This window comes from Strix uralensis, chromosome 2 (assembly GCF_047716275.1).
Source record: "Strix uralensis isolate ZFMK-TIS-50842 chromosome 2, bStrUra1, whole genome shotgun sequence".
NCBI lineage: Eukaryota > Metazoa > Chordata > Aves > Strigiformes > Strigidae > Strix > Strix uralensis.
Window position 1 is genome coordinate 118,557,240 of NC_133973.1, and position 24,924 is coordinate 118,582,163.

At 39.4% G+C, this 24,924-nt stretch overlaps 1 protein-coding gene and 1 long non-coding RNA gene across 2 annotated transcripts in view; one reads left to right on the forward strand and one right to left on the reverse strand.

Annotated features, from left to right (window-relative positions):
- Positions 1–321: 321 nt before the first annotated feature.
- On the reverse strand, positions 322–9,278 carry LOC141939729 (uncharacterized). The gene is made up of 2 exons (XR_012627707.1): positions 9,069–9,278; positions 322–1,154 (listed from the first exon to the last, which is right to left on the reverse strand). It is a non-coding gene; the product is annotated as an uncharacterized LOC141939729 (long non-coding RNA).
- A 4-nt stretch (positions 9,279–9,282) lies between these two features.
- MICU2 (mitochondrial calcium uptake 2) overlaps positions 9,283–24,924 on the forward strand; it is a 147,245-nt gene continuing 131,603 nt past the window's right edge. Inside the window, exon 1 of the mRNA XM_074860046.1 lies at positions 9,283–9,514. Within this exon, the coding sequence (XP_074716147.1) occupies positions 9,314–9,514 (201 nt within the window). The 5' untranslated portion in view covers positions 9,283–9,313. The remainder of the gene's footprint in view (positions 9,515–24,924) is intronic.

Genomic DNA, 24,924 nt, shown 5'->3' on the forward strand with positions numbered 1-24,924 from the left:
CTCAGAGTCTTAAGGAATATAAGGGAGTTTTAACTTGTGTCATTTAGACACAAAGGAACTAGAATAAGGTGCACTAAATAAGGCATAAAGTTAATGGCAGACATTCCCACCATGCTTTAGCCATTGCTTTCTTACATCTTCTTGTTATTGGACCGTAGTCTGTCCTGTCTCTTCAGAATGTAAGTTACAACAAATTAAGAGTTACAGCCTGGAAAATTTAAAAATTACATCTAAGGTGGATGTAAGACAGTGGATGAGTGGTGCAACGTAAGACAGACACAGACATCCTTGGATTTAAAATCAAATGGGGACCCCAAAAGTTTGGTAATGCAGAAACTTTATTTTTTAAAAATTTGCAATAATCAACTAGAAACCATCCAAATAATGCAATATTTGCAGAAAATATGTTACAAATAGCCTTTGCCTTCAGGGATTATTTCCAGCTCTGTCACTGCCTTGCTTTAAGATCTTAGACAAGTCATTTCAGCCTACTGTGCTTCATGGTACCAAAAGAAGGCAATCAACCTCTAGTAACCCTCCACAGATGCTGTAATACCTAGTTCTTGATGAGGTACCCTAACCCTTCAGAGCAGTGGAGTCCCCTGTTGCTCTGCCTGCAGGGACTCTGCTACCTCCCCAACTACCAGTGGCAGTTGAGTTTCTGGTGATCAGCAAGTAAATCTAGTTGCTGAATACACACAATATGACTTATAATAAATGAGAGATTATGTAACAAAGAGATTAAGGAGCAGAGTAGACGAAAAGGAGGAGAACTGACACATTGCATGGGCATTAAGTCATTTAGATCCTACTTGTCTGTAACAACAAGATCTGTAACAACAACCACTAACCTACAATTTATTCAATATAATAACGCAATACTTATTCCTCAAACCTGGCCTCCCCTTCGCCCATCCAGGTCTGGTAAGAGTAGTGGGCTCTTTTGGATGCCAGGATGACAGCTGTCATGGGCAGATTAGGGGTAAGGTCACACCATGGATGGTCCCCAGTTTCCAGCAGGTTACCTATAGGCTCTGCTGGTCCTCAGTCCTCCAGTGCTATCACAGCTTCCTGGAACTTCTCAGGGTTTATTGAGTGGGAGGCTCCAGACTGACCTGAGGTCCTCTGAGTCAAAATGGCAGTCTCTCTTGCTGCTGTGGAGAACAATAAACAGCTTGCTTTCATCAGTCGGCCTCTCCCTACTCATATAGCCCCACCCAGCTAAGCTTAGGGGCAGCCTAGCACGGTAAACCTAGGACTCCTAAGTGCCTTCAACTACCACAGGCAAGTAGGCAGGTAGCCTCTGGAACACTGGACCATCTACCTTTGTGAGCTCTCTCCGACCTCTCTCTGCAGCAGATGATAGGAGTGATGTCTGAACTGACAAAGGATATGTATATTTTTCATGCAAGTCAAGACACAAAAGAGACATAAATTCCAGTGTTCCCAAATACAGATGTTCATAAGCCTAGAAACGAGTTAGTACTTAGGTAGGAAGGGTATTACAACTTCCCTGCAACAGCAGTAAGACATTCTTTCCTCAGCTGCACCTTGAAGGAACGCATCTGTGCTTCCACCTGTCATCAGGGTGGCACCCCATAATCAAACTGTGTCTGACTACCTTTTATCCTTTGTTGCAAACTCTGACAGCATATGTGTCCAGCAAGTTTGATATCCAGATCTGCAATAGTTCCTTTTCAAGAATCTCTGCAGCAACCATAGGCAGTAAATAAAAGCAGTTACAGTGTAGGTATTTACAGCTGAACTAAAATCATCTCAGTTCCCCTTACAGCCAAAAAGACTGAAATGGGTATTTCTTCGGTTGAAATTCATCTGAGCCACTTTAGACATTTATTTTAGGATGAGACAAATTATGACACAGAGATGCATACTTCTCCCCATTGTATATAACGAGAGCATAAGGCGATTAATTCAGGTGCAGGTACCTATATGTAGACATTTATTTTCAGTCAGATGAATCTTAGCCATGTCTTATGTACCCTTCCCATTCTGTGCAAACCTCTGTTACACGTGGTTTAGTCTCCACAGAAATTGTTACAGATGATTTGCTGTGGATCCTGACTAATATTGTAGGGGTAGATCTTTTGTGCTACGTAAAAGAGAGAGAGCTCAAGGACCAGAACCAGCACCATACAGGTGTCCTGGCTGTGCTCTGAGCTTCTCCAACTAAATCTCTCCATTACAGACCAGATACAGAGAGGCTAAGCTGCAGGAACATGAGACCCATAAACAGTGTGAACACCATATGAATAGGAGACTCCCTAAGCCTTGTGAACAGGAGCTAGTCTGTGTATCTTGATTTTTTGCTCTTGGTATAGCTTATGCCTCCTTGGACACATGCAGATATTGCAGAGTGCCAACTCCCTCAAACTCCCTCAAGACCCTTCCCTTTTGTATAAGAGGGTCCTATAATGGACTGGAAATCCTCTCTGGGTGTGTCAGCCAACAGCTCCTGCCTGAATGGTGCCAAGTGCTGACCGTTCCCCAAAGAGCAGCTTTGTCCAGTTAATTCAGGGATTTTTATTAGTGCCGTTATTACTGTGCCTTTGTGAATGGCTCCAAGACTCCCTTTTGATGTAGCTACAGACTAAGGAACCCCTCACTAGCAAATATACCAAGGCTGCCCACAATATTTACACAAATAGGACAGCTATTTTTCAGCTCTCCAAGAGCCAAATGTAGACATCAAATGGAAACAAAATCTGCTGACCACAATGAACTTTGTATTAGGACTTTCAACTTTTTTATGAAAGGATCGCAGAACCTTTTATAGTGAAGGTATACCACACACTCGCACTATTAGCTTAGATCAGGCCCTATACTAACTTTAGTTACTAAACAACTAAACACACATATGTGGAAAATAATCATGCCTTCCCCTGCTTATACAAAAATAGGTGCAATCACAGATCATAAATAGTATCCTGAGCAAAAGAAGTAAACACTACTTAACATAATGGAATACATTACAGAAAACAGTAATTTAGAGTTTTATAATTCCTTTCTTTTTCAAAGAAATAATTATATACACTTCACCATCTTCAGCATTATTAAAGTTGTTATATTTTAAGATAACTTTCATTAATAAATCACAGTAGTACTACAAAGCGTTATTAATAGTAGCTTTAGACAGTGGTCTGGGAAAAGTTATAAGAAAGAAGCTATACGATGCTGCTTCTACTTCAACATTTCCAGAAAACATATATTTTAAAACTATTTTACAGGTCAAAATACTGATAATTCTATAATTGTTTCTTTAGTAATACTGTGAAGTAATGTCTTTGCCATCTTTATTGTACTTTTTGAACTACATAACAATAATTATTTAAAATTATATAAGTCACATTGCATTTAAAAATATAGAGTCTGAGTCCCTAATAAATCCTTCTGGTTTTTCAAGTAACACAGATAAAATTAACTTTGCTAATCTTGACTTGTTTTATTATACCCTTATGTACAATTTCTATCCCTCTCTCTTTTTAAGTACAGAATTTATACAGTGGAAAGTGTTAGGCAATCTTAACCACAGTTATTGCTGCCAACTCTTCCTATAAAACTTAGGGTGAAATACTGGTATAATTAAAATTGATGGCAATGCTCACACTGATGTCAGAGAATGAAAGAAAAGAAATGCTTCCTGAAATACAGTAAGGTCCCCACAATAACATATGATGTTTACATGGGAAGCACTAGCAATAAAATTTCAGGAAATCCTACGATTAATATATTATAGGGAAAATACATATATAAATGTGCATACATATATGTATGTATATAAAGATACAGGTAAAAAGTCCAAATTATAGGATTTTGCTTACGACATGGGTCTACCTTTTTAATCAGTGCTAGCAACACTGCAGAGGAATGTTTGGAAGGGAAGAAAAATGAAGTATAACTTATTCAGCTGGAACAATGAGGAAAATATTAACCACTAAAGCACATACTGTAATTTCATTACTTAAAATGTTTTCAGGGGACCTCTATCATTGTTGCAAAAGTGCCATGGGATATCTGCATTAAAAGATAAAACAGCAGTTGAAACACAGCGCTTATCTGACAGCAAGAAAAACCCCAGTCTTCAAAGATTTATGTACACAGTTAATTTTATGCAGCAGTAGTCTTGCTTCAGACCACAGAACTTTTCAAAATGCTTAAAATTAGGCATAATATATGTAACTCATCACAGAATTGAGACCTACAGCCTAGCTTGGAGAGCCATAACGAGCTTTCAACTTTTTGTCCTGATTTTTCAACTTGACTTAAACAAGTAATTATTCTGAAGTTTGAGGGAACTTGTTACATATGCCAGCAAGGTGTTTTTCAGCTAACTACATAGGAACAGTGTGGGAAGACAATTAGCATGTTAGAAAGGTCAATATAAATTAATGCTCCGAGAGGTATTTGGGGACACATATCTTAGACAAATTTTAATTCTTTTCCTTTTAAACGGACTCTACCATGATAAGCTTTCAAGTAACTTTAGCAAGTTGAAAATATTTAATGATAAGCTATATTTATGGCCTAGCTCCTAAATGCAAAGATTGCTGTGAACTCTTATTTATGAGCTGAACGGTGTTATCTAGCCACAGAATGTTCACATTTATTTTCAGTCTTACTAGTGGATGAATGTTCACTGTCTGGTAATTAGATCCATTTCCATCATCTCCAAAGCCTATAAAATAACTGGACTTTCTGTAAACTAGAAGCACATTGTCATCTTAAGGCTTCTTCATCAGAGGAAGGTATTTCAGCTTCCTTGAAACTGGTCTCTCATTTGTTTGGTTTTTTCCTGTGGAGGAGGGATGAGTAGAAATTACGGAAACATTCAAGATCAGGTTGGATGCGGCTCTGAGCAACCTGATCTAGTTGGAGATGTCCCTGCTTATTGCAGGGGGGTTGGACTACATGACCTTTAAAGGTCCCTTCCAACCCAAACTATTCTATGATTCTATGAATAATAGTCTCTCTAGCATATGAAGCAGCTTTGGAAATCCCTGAAGTCAACTCCCAACCTTCACCATAAACAACCCTGGTACAGGACCTCTGAGACTCTGGGTAGAGATGAAGGTATCAGCCAGCCAACTTTAACAACTGTCCAGTTTTATCCAATTACCCCATAGTTTTCAAAGTGCGGTAGGATTATTTCATTTTATCACTTTTAACAAAACTTGTCTTCCTTGTGCTTACATTCTTATCTGCTTCATTTTCCTTGTAATCATAGGCAGACAGATTGCTCTCACATCCATTAAAAGTAAAATACAAGTGATATTCTTAAGAGGACCAATGTAATTTTGAAGGGGCTAAAGGCAGCCTGGCTTTGTGAGACCACGTGTTTCAGTCTTCTGTCTGACTTTGGGCAGAATTTAATTTATGGTCCAGTTCTTCACCTACAAAACTGAGCAGTGGTATTTCCTGTCTTTTGATTAGCTTGTCTGTTGAGCTCCTCCAGAAAAGTATCGGAAATATTGTTAGCACAGCGCCTACCCTACTAAAATCTTACTTTTGGTTGGAGCTTACTGTCAAATGTACATACGGTAAATAAGTCAGACCACCCCCATGCTATTTCTTGTGAAATGAGGCCATGTATATAAAAGGTGGCTTGCCAGCCCCTCCCTCAATTCACAGATGGCTGGGCGTCACCTTCCCCAATCCACTTTATGTAGCATTTGAAGTCTGGAAAGACAGGCGAGCATGATAGGTGGCCCTCAGACTGGATGAATCCATCTCTCAACTCTATCGAAAATAGTAAGAAAGGGTTTAGATTGAACGTAACAGAAGTTAATTTAAGCTGTTACAAGAGTAAATGAATGCTGGCACTAAGCCTAATGCTCTTGAGGGGACTGGAGTTCTAGCAGAGAGTGAATCCCTGTTGGAACTTGGCCTAACGCTCTTAAAAGACACTGAGACGTGGAAGTGGACCTTAAGGTATGTGGAACTGTAGGTTTACTTGGTATTTTTAGGTTTGGCTTTTGACTTTGTAATAAAACTTGGAAGAAATTAAGTTTCTGCCAACCATGATTTCCTAAGAAACACAGGAGTCACAAGGGTTTTGTTTCATGGTAGTGTGTTTTGCCTTTTGATGTAACTTCACATTACGTTCATTCTGCCTAACACGAAATGACTGCATTTAAGTATTGTTATATAACAATTCAGTGAAACATTGAATCTTACAGGAAAACTACATTCGTAAACATTTAAGAAAATATTATATTAGACTTTCCATTTGCTTTTGCCAATTTTCAGCAATGCAAACATCTCCGAAGTCAACATGTAGAAAGCATTTGTTAAAAAAGCAGGTATGCCAGATTGTTAAATGTAATGACTTCTGTTTACAAGAGCTGAGGAAGAGCAAACTGAGCAGGATGGGAAAGGGAGCCTCTGAACATTTTAGTGCCACAGGGCATAGGAGCTGATGACATTTGTCACCATGTAGCTCAATTTTTCTGATGAAACTCCTGTTATATTTACCAGACTGTCAGTGTCATTTCTATAGACTACAGCGATCTTTGCTTCCTCTCATAAACTACCCTGCAGTGGAACTGCATGAGGTGAAACAGGACTATGTCTTAATAGCCAAGGGTTTTCTAGCTACTTCAGCATACGGCATACATTCTAGCACCCACAAATATACCAGCCTGGTTATGGCAACACAGCTGTGAGCCACGTTAGCGCAGTGGTAGCTCTGTACTCCTGAACACTGCACACATGGTGTGAATTTACTGCAGGGAGAGAAGGGGTGGCTAAGGACACTATACTTCCCCATCAGCATTGCGTGCTTGCAGTCATATGAGAATAGTTCTCCATTCACATTACAGTTGTATCTGTTCCAGTCAGGAATGTCATCTGAGGAAAGACAAATGACCTACTTATTCATTCTTACTCAAAATAAAACTGAAAATGCCGGGCATGATGCTGAACTAAACCTGCTTACCTGTGTTGTGGTTGTGTGTTCAACATCAAGGGATCTGGCATCCAGAATTCAAATCTCTCAGCCATTCTTTGCAATGTTTCTGGGATGTTGCCAGCATTCATGAAGTGCTTGTTATGGGCTGACACAGAAAGGGGAGTACCCTTAATGTATTTGTGCAAATATTCTGTGTCAAACTAGAAGACTGGGATGGAAAATATTTTGTCTGTCTAGAGGGAAGTAGAAATAGAGGACAAGAATTTGCTGCAAGTTTTACATCTCTACAGAAGTGGGATTTTGCAGTGTGTGCTTTTGTATGACGATAGAGGGATTTTGCTGCTATGTTTTACAGTATCTGGGGATTAGAAAGGATTTTCCTGTATGAGTTACCTTCTAGGTCTCTGGGGATAGGAAAAAAAATTTGCAATGTACATTAATCTGTGGAGATGGAAACCATTCACCCTGCATGTTGCACTGTTGGGTGATTTTGCAATGAGCAGTCATTTGGGTTCCCCAATGAAGGTGTTTTTGAAGGTTTTGTATCCTGCTAAGGACTCAGGTGGCACATTCCTGAAGATGTCCCAAACACTTCACAGAATGACACTCAGTGAACAACACATGCTAATGGAAGATTGGATAAATTCTGAGATGCCATTAAGTTAGGTGACTGAAATTACCATCTATGAAACTGAATTCATGACTCTGAATTCAGGTCAGGGAAGGAGAGTGAACTAAAATTACTTTAGTGACACTGATGGACGATCACTGTTTGTCAGCAAATGGAGGGCAAAAAGACATTTTCACATTTCAGAGCCTGTACCACAGCATTTATAACACTGACAACACAGTACTGACTGCCGTATCAGAAAGAGGTGAAAGATACAGTTTGCTGAAATGGACTGGGTACTTTCTGAAGGCCTTTAACCAAAGACTGAAGTAATGGGAAACTGCATGCAGCAGTTATCTCCCCAGTCTTTTCCCACATTCACATGGATCCACTAGATGAACTACTCTGAAAACATGGCTACTGGCACTGCCAACTTACAAATGATATTTAGCTTCCTCTCATGTGACCTAGTTCTTAGCTTTACTTCATGTGACTGTTTCATTAATTCCCAGACAGCCCAATGTTTGAATGTGATCAACTAACTAATGTTTAAGTGTGATCCATTAACTCAATGTAATCAAGGCCTAGAGAGCTTTGTTAAAACTACGGTAGTGGACAAATGCACTCTGAAGCATTCACAGTGAATAGCTGTCTTTGACACAAGTGATTACTGGTGGTGAAGTCAACCTGTAATGCTTTTCAGTTATCCCATCTGCCATGACACTTTCTGTAAACATCTTGTGTCATGTGTACTTCATGAGAAACTCTACTCTGCCCTTGAAAAGAATGTTCTAAACTTATTCATGCTTTTGTTGTTTTTCATCTGGAACTTACGCAGTGCAACACATCCATACATGACATCTCCAACACTTTGGAAACCCTGCACAGCACATGGCGCCAGGTCAGCCCTGCTACTGACAGCTCACCAAGCCTGCCTCACTCCATACACTGGGCTTCCTGCTGGGTTTCAAACCCAGTTCATGACCGGTTGCTCTTCATGTACTCAGTAGTGGCTTAAAGCTCTGGAAGAAGAGTCACATCAGCGAATAACGTGAAGCTGAGCTCAGTGAGAGACACACGCAGGAGGCAAGGGACACCCTCGGGACCGGAGGACGGTTACAAGCGTTGCCACTTTTCACTCCCTACGCACTGGCAAGGCCTTCGGTTCTCCCTTCCCTGATACAAACAAAACGCCTGACCCCTGCCACCGCCTTCCCTCTCCACCAGGACCCCGCCGGGCCAGCCCGGCCCCAGCCCTGCCCTCTCCCTTTCCCGGGGGTGGGCCAGGGGCAGCTACAGCCCGCAGGGGCCCGGGCCGGCCGCGCAGGGCCTCTACTCGCCGACCGGCCCCTCCATTTGAGCTGTTTTCAGCGAAACGCTTGAAGCGGAGGCCCTGCCACCTCCCCTCAGCCCTGAGGGGACTACCCGGCCCGGGGTGAAGGGGCTGGGAGCCGGGCGCGTTTCCAAGACGGGAAGGCGGCCCTGCGGCGCCGGTCACTGCTGTGAGACCCTGCGCAGCTCTGCCAGCGTTACCTCTCTGCCAGCTCCGTCCCCTCCGGTTTTGCGGGTAGCTTCCCCCCCGCTAGCGGAGCGGGGCCAGCGTGCTGCGCTCTCGCAGGGGACGGGACGATCGCGACGGGGCAGAGCCGGAGCCGCCGGCCTCGCCCCGCCGGGCGGGCGACAAGCGGCCACACGGCCTCGGGCCCGGCGTTGCGCATGCGCTCCGCGGCCGGCGGCGCCCGTTCGATGTCGGCGGCGCCGGGGCGGCTTCCGGGAAGATGGCGGCGTGGAGAGCGGTGCTGGTGGTGGGCGCCCGCGCTCCGCTGAGAGGGCGGCTCGGCGGGCTGCGGCCCCCTCGGAGCCAGCGGCGCCCACCCAGCTGGAGGGTCGCCGCCGCCGCTGCCGCCCTGGTCGGGGGAGGCTCCCTGGCGGCGTGTTACAGCGGGCGGCCGGGAGTGTTCCCGACGGTCCTGGCTGAGGTAAGGCGGCGGCGGCTGCGGCGGCAGCAGCAGCAGCATCCCCGCTCCGGTCGCCTCGCCTCCCGCCGGCGGGCAGGGCCGGGCGGGCCACAGGCGGGAGCCGGGGGCGGGCGCGGGGGAGCGGCCTGCGGGCGGGCTGGGGTCCGTGGTGGTCAGGTCTCGTCTACCTCAGCGCCGTGAGGCAGGACCCGGCTGCGGGAGCCCCTCCTCGCCCGGGCCGTCCGGCAGGTAACGCGCGGCCCCGGCCCCCTTGGCAGCAGCCGGAGGCAGCGCTGTGTCACTTAAACTCATCCTGCCTTACTCAATGACGGGAATTTTGCCGTTTTCTTCATCGGAAGGAGGCAGGGTTTGCCTCAGCACCGAGCGTTTCCCCCGTTCGCTTGACAGCCCTGGTCGTGCGATCTGATGAACCAGCGTGGTTTGCACAAGCACACGGCCTGTACTGAGCTCCTCGTTTTGCTGGTAACTTTCAGAGGTTGTCTTCTTTCCGTGGTGCCTCGTCTACCTGTCAGGTGCTGTTGGACAGTCATGCACCTTTTTTCCCCTTAAAAAGAATATTTCATGAAAATAGTGCTTTTATATCTCGCAAATGCATTACACGTAATAGAAAGATTCCTCTTGGTATGTTCAAAATGCATGCTATGGATGTTGAAATATAGTTTGCCTTGGAGCATCAGTGTGCATTCAGAAAGTTATGTTCAAGAACAGATAGTCATTATTTACAAAACAATCTTTACAAGTTCCAAAATACAGTTATCCTTCCCAACTTTATCCTTTTCATGGAAGTAGTGAACTTTTTCCCATTCTTCCTTTGGAGAAGAAGTTGCTGTCAGTTCAAGTTGGTTAGGTATTTCAAGACTGGAAGACCTAAATGTTTTTTAGGCCAGAGGGTTTAGGTGGGATGAGGGGAAGAGGTCAGTGTATGCTTGCAGTACCGTTCTTCTACTTATATGTAGGAAATTTTGGAAGTATTCAACAGTTCTTGTGCTTTGAGGGTTTGTCTCTTAACAGATAGTGAGCAGGCTGAACTGCTGGCAGATAAATAGCAACCTTCATTCTTGAGTCAAGACGAAGAATGATTTTAAAATTTTTTTTTATATTGAAGTCTTAATTGTGGAGAATTCTAAGCTGTATCTTCTTAGGAAGCTCCATTTTTTTTTTAAATAATCATGTTTCTAAATAGATTAAATATTAGTCCTCATTCCTTGGACAGCACATGTTAAATAAAACTTCTGTTTTCTATATACAGCTTCTAGTGAGGAAAGTATCTGTTATTCCACCAGGAAGCCTACTGGAAACATATCTCCTTGTAAAGACCCAACAGAATATGATTTTATGTTTAGTTATGTGACATTTTTCAGCAGCACTGAATTATATTTAAAAAGTCCTGTTGTTGAGACCAGTTTTATATATGTATGGAACTCTTGCGTAAGTAGACGTGTATGTAGGTATACATAAAAAGTGTTAAGTGCAGGAAGTAATCACTTTTAAAGGGTGTGTTCAGGGAATACCTTCCATGTAATCCATGGACATCCTACAAGTGCACTTGTAAATTCAATTCTCTGGGGGAACTCCAAAAGTCTACACCTTGTTTAATCGATTCATTTTTGGAGACAGTAAATTGCTGGGCTCTAGAAATGTTAAGTAGTTAATTCAATTTAAACTTTTCAGTTTTCCAGTAAAATGACTGCTGGAGGTGCTATCATAGTTACAGGGAAAAGTTCTCCATATGTCTTGTACTTGATGTTACAATTAATGTATTTGGCTTTTTAAAACTACCTAAGAACTGGCCATGCAGAGCATAACATTAGGGCAATAAACCAAAAGTAGAGCTGGATTGTAAGAGCTATGAGGAATGGATAGATAGAGCCAAAGTAGCATGCTGTGAATCTTTTAAGCAGTGTAGATGCTACTTATGGCTTCTTATTGACAGCAATAGGAAATACTCAAAAGCAAGACAGTGTTGAAACAAGTATATCACCTTTATGTTTTGAAGAAATCTTTTTTTCAGTTCAGAGCCTTCTGCAATCCTGTTAAACGGAGATGCTTTTTGCATTCTAACAGTGGATAACTGTACTTTCTGTTATTATTCCTTTTCATTATAACTAATATTAAGCAGCGTTGCTTGAGATTGTGCTGGTGAACAATTCTGAACTGTTCATCTTGCATCATGTTATATAGTGGAAATGTTTGCAGCATAGATATATGAAATATTATAGGTTAAGGCAAGTATTTGAAATTAAACAGCGTAATTTTCATTATCCTTGTGGTAATAAAGGAATATGTAGTGGAAATGTTTATACTTCTGTCTCATCAACCAGGCCTAGCATTTGCTTTTGAGAATGCAGTGAGATTGTGCTCAGTGCTTCCCAGTTTTCCTTGGTAATATAGTCTTTACTGTTGAATCATAGGAATGGATTGCTGCAAAATGGGTGGTAATTATTTAAAATACTTGACAAAATGAAGTTGATGAAGTGACAGTGTATCTCCATGCTGTAAAGAGACAACAGAATATGATTTTATGTTTACTTATGTGACCTTTTTCACCAGCACTGAATTATGTTTAAAAAGTCCTGTCAAGACCAATTTCATGTATGTATTGGACCCTGGTGTAAGCATAATATGAGCACTGAGTAAATTCTCATTCTTGTCCTAAATGAGACATAACAACCATCAATAGCTTTCTTGCAGAATCAAAGTCTTCATTGTAAATACTTGCTGTTTGTTTAGTTTAAGTAGTTGGAGTTGATAACTCTAGATTTTTCATTATTCTCAATAAAACTAATCTCTATAAAACTAGTCAGAAATTTTTCAGCTATACCTTGTTCTAGACAACTTCATAGATATAATTTACTGTCGAAGCTGGCAGACAACACGTTGAAGTTAAAGTTCTGTAAATTCAGTATTTATTCTTTTTTTCTTCTAAAGCTTTTCATTATTTTAAAATCAAAGACTGATACCTTTGACACCTAGTTTCTTAAATCTTTATTTAATTCTAGTTCTCACGTACTGCTGCAGCGGGTTTAATCCTGCCCATATTGGTTGTTGGCACTTCTGACTTCTGCTCAGAGTGAATGAAATCCAACCTGTCTACAAGTCTGCAGAATCAAAGGCCCTGCAGGGTCAGTTATCTTTTTTCCTTTTGTGAGTTGTGTGGATAGTGTCTGTTTTATTTTGTAGTGGCTTATGTTTGGTTACTGTGTTCTAATATAACTGTTTATTCTGGTAATAAAATTTCATTTGGGTTTTTTTTTTTTTAAAACCTTTTTTGGCCCAGTTTTTTATCAGCATTTTCACTGCCACTTAGCTGTTCTGACAGCTTATATTAAGTAGGTAGCATATTAATAGTAAAACTTTCTATATTTAATGTAAGATTACTTCAGATGTAATCTTTCATACTAACTGTCTGTTTAGAGCTTCAGTAAGTGATTTATGAAGTTATTTTCATTCTCTGTTTTCATTTCCTGACCCACTGTTTAGAAATGTACAGCTAATACATATTGGAGTAAGTACTTAGTGCTGATTGTAAATCTCTACTGAACAAAGATTTTATAGCAAAATTAACACAATCTTTTTAAAAATTTTTATAGATACGAGGTTTTAGTTCTAGCTGCACTTGTTATTTACCAGTGAAACTACACTGACAATATCCTAAGGCAGATATAGCCTACGCTGGGAAAAACTAGATCTAAATTAAATGAGCTAGCCAGCTTGAATAAAGGGGGAAAAAATGAAGGGGGAGGGAGGTAAGAGCTCTTGTTCTACCAGTGTAACTTAGAATTTATGTTGAATTTCACTAAAAGTATTTCTTCTGTTATCCTAACCAATACAGCCACATCAAAAATGTACACACTGCACTACACACTGCAGTGATACTATAGAGGCTGCTTTTCTTCTTTAGTGGTGTAATTCAAATGACACAATGGTACATGATTTGTAACCTTCATCAGACTTGCAGTATTGTCTACCGTGTCTTTATTATCTCAGAGTTTGCAATACTAATGTGGCCTTATATGGCCTAAAGCTGTTGGAATTCTTTGGTTAAAGTGTGCTGTTTATCACGAGGCAGCTTTGCAGTCAGTTAGGTTACCTTTATCGGGGTCAAGAATTGAGTATACAATTGCCAAAAAGCGTGCATGTGAATTTGGAATGGCATATATTGGGAGGCTATAGCATCTTGTGAGAGGCAATGAGTCCTGCCTCCCTACTCCAGCTAAATTTGGAACTTGCCAAGGGACCACATCATTGATCTCATACGCTCACAAACTGCAAATGATAAGAAAACTCTGAGAAGCAGCAGGCTGCCAGAGGCAGCATCTCCTGCCCCTGCTGAGTTTTTTATGGACACATTTAGTCACTAGCTTCGGAAAGAAGGATATCATTTGATTCTCTCTTGAAAAGTTGCCATCCCTGCAGTGTCACATTTTGTGCTAAGTCACTGTTTTCCAAATGAGACTGGCTGGAGTTGTTACTAGCACACATATGAAGTTATATGTGTGCAAAGTCTTGTCTGTTTGCTGATAAACGTGATTTTTTTCAGCATTCTTTTTCTAGGGTTGTGGGAGAGTTAGTTGGTACTTAAATATTTGATACTGCTTACCTGAAATAAAGAGGAAAACTCAATTCAATAATAGCATTCTTATTTCATCTGTTCTTGTTAATAATTTCAGTTACATGATGGTAGTATAATTGGTTGTCTTTATCTTACCTTTTCTACTGCTGCTTGTGTTGCATCAGCAATATGCTACAATTCTTCCAGATAAGAAGAGACTCGATTCCTGTCCTGGAGGTCTTAAACAAATACATATGTTGTATTTGATCATACTGAAAATACTAAGATAATGCTTATAACAATGGTTAACAAACCATTTGTGCCATTTTTATTTTTTTAGTGTCTGATACTTCTGAAATTCTTGTTTTATTTAAAATGTGTTTATTGAAACAGTCCTATTTGGACCATGTTAAATTTTTTATTTCACTTGAAACTGCATTGGATGTTTCACCATTTTCCAATGTTAATGATTCTTAAGCAAAGATAGCCACACATAGTAGGGGTGACTTTGTGTCACAATGATACAAAAACTGTTATTCCAAGCAACTGGGAGTAGAATACTTCTAATGATTAAAACTAGAACTTACACGAGTTTTCTGGAGCTACATGTGTAATCACCACAAAAAAATATTTTGGAACTATTGCCTTATGCTGTTTAAAGAAACCAGAATACTGTAAATGATTCCCCAAACACCAGTTTATTCAGGGAAGACCCCCTTGGTTCTGCCACCTTGGAAAAGGCAAAATAATATACTGGAGCACGTCTTTACAAATTACAGGGCTATGGAGAATTCTGTGCCACAGTTCATAGGATAATCTAGGGAGAGTGCTTAAATATAACTCTTAAGTTTATCAGGGGTTTAGTAGAAGTCTCTGGACTCCCACACTTGGAAGCTGATAAAAATGGTTTAAAAAGTTCTGAAGGCTTATCTGTGTTTCTTGGTGACACTTTGAAATGTGCACTGTGTCTCCAAAGAGATGAGTGTTGAGATGTAGTTGTTTTAGACAAGTTCTGATACATTGTGCATGGTTTTCACTCGGGTAAAATTTCCAACCAAAATCAATAGATGATTTGCAAAATAACACCTACTATAAGCATGTTACCTGTTGAGTGTATTTTGACTTGATTGGTATCTCCTGGCATAAACATGTGTAAAATATATATGCTTCCAAACCAAATGTCATCAGTTGCATGCATGTCAAAAGCAGCGTTTTGTTTAAATCATTTGAAGTCATTTCTTCAAAGCAGTGGAAGGAAGAATTGTGTAGCTTTTCGATTTTGATGGTTGTTTGCCACAACCTTTGTTCCCAGGACCAGTTTGTGACTTAAGTTATGTTTACCTACTTTTAGCCCACACTTTCTTACTCGGTATATTTCTCAATATTTTTTTTAATAGATGATGTTATTTAGGAAGGCAAACTGTGCATAATAACTGCATGCGAAGGATTCTTGGTCTTGGAAGATACGAAGTGTATATGTGGCATTTGAATTCAGTCACCAAATAGAAAAAAAATAGCGTATTTCTTTGTAGGAACCATTGTTTAATCTATAAGTTATGTGTAAATGCTTTAAATTGTGAGTCATTGATGAATCTTGTTAGAATGGGAAATTTTGTGGAGGTTTCTTTGCAACCTGTTTTAAAAGCCTTGTTCATCGTGAGGGAAGATCACTGCTATTGAGATGAGGTGTCGTGATAAATATAGAACCTGTGATAAAATTGCATAAGGATTTGTAATGATGTATGGAATTGCCTGGAGGAAGGAATGTAGTTCTAAAATAAAACCAGAAAGAATATGCACAGTCTAATCTGAGAAATACACAGGAAGATTCTTGTGCTTACTTCGTCATAAAATGAAAAAGATTGCCTGCTTTTGTTGGATCAAAAATCCTAGAATAGATTGTGTCTGAAGTAATATTTTAAAGTGTTTATCTCTATTAGAAATTAATTGTGAATGCAAATGTAGCCGTGCATATAATAGATTACTAGGATGCTCCCAAAGTAAAGTTAAGCGTGTATAAAATAAGTCTGCAACATAATGGTTTAATAGGCTTTTGAAACTTAATGCAAATGTTTTTAATCCACATCAAACATGCTGCTCAGTGATAGCTTGCAGGCCTCAGAGAACCCTCAGATTTGAATTCAGCTGGTGCAAACCTGGCCACATGGTCATGTTATTAATGCTTAAAATCTATATAGTAAAACAAGGCCATGTAAAAATCACTGGAATTACCATTGCTGTTGTGGGTTGGAGTGTCTTTAAGTAAGGATTATATTTTTGGATTGTTTTTCTAAAAATATCTTCCCTGCTTTACCTTGTCCCTTACTTAAAATGTTGCCCTTCTGTGGTTTTTTGCATCTTATTTTGCTGCTGACTGTTGTTTTCTCTGCATGACTATTAATTATACTGTATGGAGTGGACTGGGACACAGTACACGGAGCCAGGCAGTGGTCCCCTGCACGGCCTTAGATTTCTGTTCTGGTTGTAGCAGGCTTGGAAAGGTGTTAAGAGAATTCCTTACTGCATCTTCAGGTTTGGTCCTTGAACCATCTGGAAGACAGTGCCTTTAAATCTTCTTGTCACTGAAGAATCTGCAAAAGTGGCAGCCTTCGGGGGGGCCCAGTTTGATTCAAGGTGCTTTGAACCTGTGATATTTCTTTACAGCAGTGCCCAGCATTGAAGGGGCTTGTTACTGAGGCACCATGAGCTGCAGGCAGTGCTCTTGTGGTGGCATGTGGTAGCATCCCTCTGCCAACTTTGCAGTTTACTTTCTGCTGTATCTTTACTGCTGTATTTATTGTCTCCACAAATATTACAAAAAAAAAGTCTTAGATCATGACAAGGCAGTCAACTTTGTGGGTAAATGCATTAAATACTTCCTAATTTTGAACAGCAAATGAGCAGTCAATTTTTTATTACGTGACTGAGATATCAATAGTCTATGGCTACATAAGAGAGTTTAACACAATTCATGCATATGCCTTCTAACTGGTGTATCATGTAAATATATTCCTGCTAAGTTTTTTCTTTGCCATGCATTTAGAAGTAAACTAAAGTACTACAATATAATTGGTTTGATTCTGGGCATTTAAATGCCTTGATAACATTGTTGCCTCCTAATTCATCCAGAATGAATGAGTTTCAGTTAATAGTCCCAAAATACTATGAAAATAGTATGTGTTCAAAAAACGCATTCCGCCAGTTTTTAAGCATCAATAAATATCAACCTCCTCTACAAGAAGAGCTATTTGGAATTAGATTGCCAGCTCAGCCTACCCTAATCTTTTTTCTTTTCCTTAAATATACTTCAGTCTTTCTGAAACTGTTTCTCTCATGCAGCCAACCAGGGTAGCCTTAGCTACCTCTTGTTTAATTCTGTATTTCACTGTGTTATGGAAATACTGTATGTATCAGGTATCCACCAAGCAGTCTAAATCAATAACTGAGATATTAAATATATCACAAACTTCATTCTCAGCATTAGTAACATACAGACATTGCCATGTTGTGTGCCTAAAATAGAATGTGGTATAGAGAGTATGGAATCTGTAGGACCATGATGTTATAATTAATTATAGACTTAAATATTACTTATGGATATGCATTTGTTTCTCAACTTTAAATATATGGTATCTTTTACAGCTTTTTGAATGTCAGATATTTATATCCTGAAGTTTTTGGCTTTGAAAATATTTACATTTATTCCCTTTTCTGTATGCACAGAGATTCTTTGTGCAGGTGTCTTCACTGATACTAAAACAACATGATGTCAAATGTAATCTTAAGGGTCAAGGTTAAAACTTAACTATCTTTCATCTGATCTGTCACCTTTTACTTGAATACACTCTTGCTATATGACTTCAGTGATTAAGTAAAATCTAGCTAACGTTCTTTCTAGTCAATTTGATACATGTGGACAGATGGGGTGAATTAAGCTGCATGGTTTTGTTGTGTTTTTAGCTACTGTTTTGAGAGTCTTTAGCTGTTTATGTTAGTGGACAAACTATTTATGCTTGTTAGTGAATAAACATAAACAGATAAGAAAATAAAAAAAGTACTCTTTGGAATAGAAGGAATTGCAAAAAATAATATTCTGATTTTTAACAAAGATCCCAGAGAAGAAACTAATATTTATTTACTGGGGATACAAGACTTTTCCTCCAGTAAATACTCTAGATGGTTTCAAAATAGGTATTATACTGTTTCTTTTTTATCTGCTTTCTTAGATGGAAGCTATGTTGTGTGTTTTTTTTCTAAAAGCTTTGAATGTAGTTATAATTAGCCTTTTGTGGGTAAGAAATTATCTGTTGTGTACAAGCAGTAGCATCTATTCTCCCGTTGATGCTGTTTTGTGGTGGTTTTCACACGTTTGCTGGATTATGTGACAGCTCTCTATTACACTTCATGCAGACCTTTGTGTAAAGACTATGGCTGGCTAAGTATGGCTATTCCTGACACCAGGGTCAGCATCTTGGAAACATAAGGTAGCCAGAAAAAGAAGAAATAACTCATACTCTAGTTTAATTTGTGCTGTAGAGAAACTTACATAGACATCACTGGTGGTAGCTATAACAATAGCATTAGGGCTATTTATTCCATCTCCTGATTTTCTGCATTGGGTACTTCTAGGTCACTGAATTTTGGTACATTGTAATGTTGTCTAATTTTCTTTTTACTGTGATTCTTATAATAAGGTTACTTAACATAACTAGGTTTAATTTTGTTTGAATAATATTCCAGAAGACACGAGCTAAAATTATCATCAAAGATAAATGGCAGATAAAACTGTGTGAAATGCTCATTCAGAATACATCTCCTTACTATTCAGAATACTGTATCTCCTTACTGCTACTCCTGAAGGATTTTATTACACTACGAACTGAAAGACAAGAGAAGGAAGTCTTGTCAGCTTTAAACACCAAATAGGATTTAAAGTAGTTTCTCAAGGTTTGTGTCCCTTTCAGGGTAGGAGAAATTTCAACAGTGACTGTCTTACACTGATGGAGTCTATAAAAACCAGTTATAGCAGATGTAGCTAATAAATTTTATCTTATCAGCAGTGATACCTTCCCTGCTTCTTTGCCAAATCATCAGGGAAACTCCTTCGTCTGCCTCCAAAAACTGCAGAGGCCAACTCTAGCGCAGATGAAAAATTTACATGCAGGAAATCAGTGTATCCAGAAATCATTTTTTTCCTTAATCTTTCTTTTTTGAAAAGTCGGTGTTTTCTTTGATAATGCCTATTATTGGAGATACTGCCATTAATAATCTATTAACAAATTAGTATGCAATAGTAAAATAAATACATTGAACTGCATATAAAGCTATATATATTTATAATGTAAACTTAAACTTTATCTAAAAGTAAGCAGATAGTAGTATGCATATGTGTAAAATATGCTTAAAATACAAACTGTGGGAATGCAGTAATTTTCATTTAAAGTGGATGTAGCCAGACTTTCCCACATGGAAGCCTCACAGCAAAATCTTAAAATATGTTGGAATTAATTTATAATAGCTAAACGTGCTCTATTTGTGGTATACAGTTAAAATGTGTATTTTAATTTGCCATTCAAATTAAGTTAGTTTCTGACTTAAAAGTAAGCGTTACATCAGAGCTGGAGCTTGTTTTTATAGCTTGGAGGTTATTGCATGTGTGTGTGTTAGCTGCTGCAGTATTTCTCCTTTTGGGAAAAAATAATTGCTCATTTTTTCACATAGGACTGTAGTTAAGCACTTCTGTAAAGAAATTTGTGCTTGTCTTCCTTGAGCGCTCTCCAGCAACTTTCTTGAAAAAGAGTACTAAAGACCTAAAAGTCATAAGTAACAGCATTTAGGCTGTGACCTATGGGAAGGACTCAGCATGGAAAACAAAATCAGCACAAACTAAAGCAACTCTCTGTTCCGTGATTTTTTAAAAAATCTGTTAAAACTTTACATTTTCAGCTTAGCTGAAGAACTGTCATGGACAATGAAGAGTTTAAAGTGTACAAAATTACTTCTCCTAGAACAGAGTGTTTTCTTTTGTTCTGAATATGCCTGTTGTATGGAATGTTCCTACTCAATCTCCCAGAAAAACACTGTAGAAAATTGCTGACATACTTTTTTCCCAGCTGCTGTTAAATTTGGAAAATTGACAATGTCATATTGCCAAATGGTGTTGCATTGTTATGCTTTAATTTTAAGATTTATGTTCTTACTTGTCTTCAGCCTCAAGAGTTAAAAATATAAAGAAAAATCTAAAGTTTTAGACGCACCATAAATATTGCATGTGTTAATTGAGCAGCATTTGTATAGCAGTAAATACCGGGTTCTTTATGTGAACACCTCTATTAAAAAAACCCACTTTCATCTGTTAATATGCCATCTGTTTACTGAATGTTTAATATGGGTGCCTCATTTTATAATTTGTGATGAAGAGGTTCCTTGACAGTACTGCTTCCTGAAATGACAGCAATGCGATCAAGATGCTTTGTCAGAAATAGTGATTCGTTGGTGTAAAGTTCTAAAAGCAGTATATAATTTTCCACTACAGATAGCTTTTTCTTTGCACTGCACACTCATGCTCAGTGACAGTGATAGGGACCACTTCCAGTATAGCAGAGTACTCATACTGGCAGCAAACAGGGAGTCATTATCCTGAGAGTCATCACATGGCTGAGTCCTTTGTGGGAAGGATTTGTGAGACTGTAGTTGTGGTTGTAGTGGGGCATCTTTCTTCCTTTTTTGTCCCCTAATTGCTTGTTAATTAGATCTTTGTGGGGATCTGGGAGTCTTTCCTGCAGGGCTCCTTCCTCAGGTCAGACACTGCAGGATGAAGTTATGCAGAGTCCTGGGTCCCCTCTCCGAGCAGCCTGCGGGTTAGGTCACTCTCGCTCCATCACTTCCAGGACCAGCAGACTCCAGTGTGGGACTGCTCTGCACTGCCGCTTGCCAGCAGGACCAGTGCTTGCTTCTACTCTCTCCATTGCTGAAGCAGAGAGGCTGGGCTAGGCTCAACCTTGAATACAGAGTTGGAAGGTAGTGGGTAATGGGAAGCAGACACAGTGGCTCTGGGCCAGGCTGTGTAGGGATTAAATTCTGGATGTGGTGTTAATATGATGGAATTGGACCCTTCCGTATAGTTCAGTAGAGTGTGTGTGATTGCGTATCACCTCTATAAATTCATGATATGTACATCTGCTTCTGGCTGTCAGAAATATTCAGTTGATCTGACTAGACCACTGTAAGTCACAGCTCTTTGAAGTGTGTTACACTTCATGCATATAGCGTTCCTTGTCAGCCATATCCGGGACGTTATTTTGCTACTTCAGACCTGGAGATTGTGAGTTTTCCCGTCACTGCATGCTTGAGGGACACTTCTAGCCCATTTAGTGTCCCTGTGAATGTGTTTGGCAAAACAAAGCTGATAGAGCCAATATCCTTTATTAGACCAGCTTCTGTAACTGAGAAGATTACACAAGTTTTTGGTTACCACACCAAGCTGTAGAATGTGTCTTCTCTGTCAGGAAACTTTGAATAGACAGGTGATGAGTTACTGATGATAATCAGGTTATCTTGAGGTAGCCATGAGACAATAGTGATGTACTTTTGATAGTGGATAAGGTATTGGTCCTAGTGGCCATACTTTGCAAAGAGCAGAGTCATTTAATAGTTTCATAAGAATTTGAAGTTAGCATGCAAACAACATTCATGCTTATACATCAGCTGAATAATTTTTCATACTGAGATATTTTGCTGAATGTGAGAAACTTCCCCTATAGGCAGTCCGTAAAAGCAGTTCTGCTTTTGCAGTAAAAATGTTCTTTATTCAGTTTTGGTCCTGCAATCTTTCTATTTAATATAATACTTTTATAGTAGGGGAAGCAGGGGAGGAGAAAGTGGATCTGCTGTCCTCCAGAGTTAGCTCTACTGTATTTTTGGAACTGATGCATGCATAAGACACTAAGGAAAGCCCCCTGTGTTACTGTAGTTGTCTCAAAAAATGTTATTTTATGCAATAAGTATATACAATAGCATAATTAATTTTCCATTAGTCATAAAAGTGTCCATGAAATGTATGATGTTCAAAGAAATTAAATTGCTGTTACATATATTTATAAGCAATTTACCCACCACATAACCAACCTGTTAATGGTAAAACAATGCTTTGATAAGAGGCTAAGTTGAACTTCATGCTAGGGTGAGGTAGTAGTCATAAGTGTTCAGAAGTCATAAATCAAGCCTTAAAATTGAATTGCCTGAAAATGTAAATGTAAAAATTTAAGGTCATGTGAATTCTTTTTATTGATTTTGAACCTCCGGGGTTGAAACTTCTGAATTGTTAGGGCTAGAAGTTTTTCAGTGAAAACTGAGATACTTTCTCAGTATTATGAACAATAATGTGACTTTAATGATATCAAATGCTTTGCTAGTATTCATGATGAAACTAAGTAACAGGATCAATGTGTGTATACACTTTGTATACCCTTGACTTGAGAATCAAGAGTAGCAAGAGTCTTGATGAGTTCTTTGGTGACATTTGTTAAATCTTGATGTGAGAAACTTTATTGAAGTGCCAAGTTGTGCTACTTACCACAGTGAAAAACAAGCCTTTAATAATAGAAAAAGGGCTGTAAAAGCTGCTGACTACTTTTACCTTGTGGAATTCTTAGTTGGTTATCCATTTCATATCCTATCTCCTTTCCTTATACTATAAGTTCTCTCTGTATGGCTTATTTTCTTGATTTGTTAAGTTGAGGGCTAGTGACCTTCAAGTGCCTCCAGATGGAAATGGGGGAAGGATCACTTCCCACACAAAAGAGACTTGAGAAAATGGTAAGTTTTTTTTAAAAGAGGGGGGGGGGGGGGGGGAGAGAAATTTTTGTTACGTGGAAATAATTTATCTAGCAAATATAAACTTAGATTATCTTTGTGTCTGTTGTTTTTGTACAGTGTCTTGTATATTGAGGTCATTGTTAATGACGGGGTTCTCATGCACTACAGCAAACCAGGTATAAGCGTGTGGTACCTAAGCCATGAATTCTGGGTTGAGATCTCCTGGGGAGGTAAAAGCTCTCCCCTGTGTTTTTTATGGGGGTGTAGTGTTGCAATTAATTTTTCCCTAATTCTCCTCCTTATCAGCATGGGAATAGCTGTGTTCATAATGCCAAGTTTGGTGTGGAATTTTAGCAGCCTTGTGTTAAAAGTACCAATGAGCATAATGATAACTGTGCTAGGAAACCCTGGGCTTCTGCATTTGAGTACAGAAAGCTTCAGACTTTCCTGTAGTAGTAAGTTTGCTGGAGAACTGGCAGAGGTTTTTTCCAATTATTTTTTTTTCCCCCACTGAAAACAAAGCAGGTTGTTGTAGTCTGTGACATGGGAATACGTCCGTTTTGACAGCATTAGGAAGATTTCTACTGCCTAAGACAAGAAGAGAGAGGAGAGGTAATCTTCCAGAATAAGGAGTCTGAAGGTTGGGATACAAAATATTTAGGCTCAAATCCATGATTCAGATAGAGCACAACACAAAGCTTGGGCTGCATCTTTGATATCAGAAGTAAGTGGCTTATCAACCAACTTACTAGGTGTTCTAGGATGACTTTTTTTTTTAAGTTGAACAGCAGCAAAAAAATTTCTCAGATGTACTGAAACTGTGGTCATCTTTTCCTGCCAGTCCAGATGCTTCAGGACTTAGAACCAGTCTTACATTAAGTGTATATAAGGCCACTTTGTAAAAAGAAAAAGCTTTCTGGAGAGCTGTCTTTTTTTGTTTATTTGTTTAAGTAAAAATATTTAGGTTCTTTGGTATTTTTTATCTGTGATAAAAATATGATTCTTTTAGAGGCAGAGTGAAAGAGAGGCACAGACTTTCAAACGTATGCTATTTCTCAACCAGTTTTGGATATAAGTGGATGCAGCAAATACAACTGAAGAAAAAACAAATCAATTTTGAAAGGAAATGTATTATCAGCTTTTCTCTGTCCTCCCAGTTTACCAAGAATTTCCTGAAGGACGACTAAGTTTTTTCTGAGGCTTAGAGTCAAAATAATTGTTTTTATGGAGCATTTAAAAGGTTCACACGCAGATAACTTGGTATTCAAAGTACAGTTGGTTCAGTGTAACTCATGTAAGCATCTGTGTGAACTGTATCATTAGGTTAATTTGCCTGTTTTAAAAACATATTGGATTAGAGTTGGAAAGATAACGCAATAATTTACCAAGTGCTAAACTGAGTTTAAAATCCCCCTTAATGGTATAGCCTGAAGTATGTATCTCAGTTGTGTTAAAGATACAAAAGTTAAAAATAACAGGGAGGAGGAAAGGCATATCTGTGGTGTCAGCAAGGCATGTGGTAAGCTGATGTATAAAGGGGACGTAATGGATCTGCTTGGATTCCAGCCAGCAGTGCCGGACGCGGGCATTCTGCCGAGGCACATTCCGGGGCATTAAGTGCAATCCCTTCCTCCAGCGTGCTGAGCCCTCTGCGTAATTCATCTTCCCTGCGGTTCGCTCTGCCAGGGGCTGGGCCTACAGCTTAGCCTGTTTCATTACCGGTGCAACTTCTTGGTAGTCACTTTTTCATTTCAGGGCAGTGTTTGACTTCTGAACGCTTAGATGTGGGTAGCTCTGTTTGAATCTACTATGGAGGCACTATCTTTCAACTTGCTGTTACTTTAAATAGGGTATTGGAATCTTGTTTCTGCTCTAAATTTCTGGTTGTAAGCAAATAGTCTTAGAAAGACGGCTTTTTAATCTATGTTTTTTAATTTTTAAGTGTTATTGGTGTTAGCATGCAAAATTAAGTGGTGGTGGTATTTCCTTTGTTGTTGTTGTCATGTTAGCAACTTGCTCTGATACTACAGCTGGTTGCTAC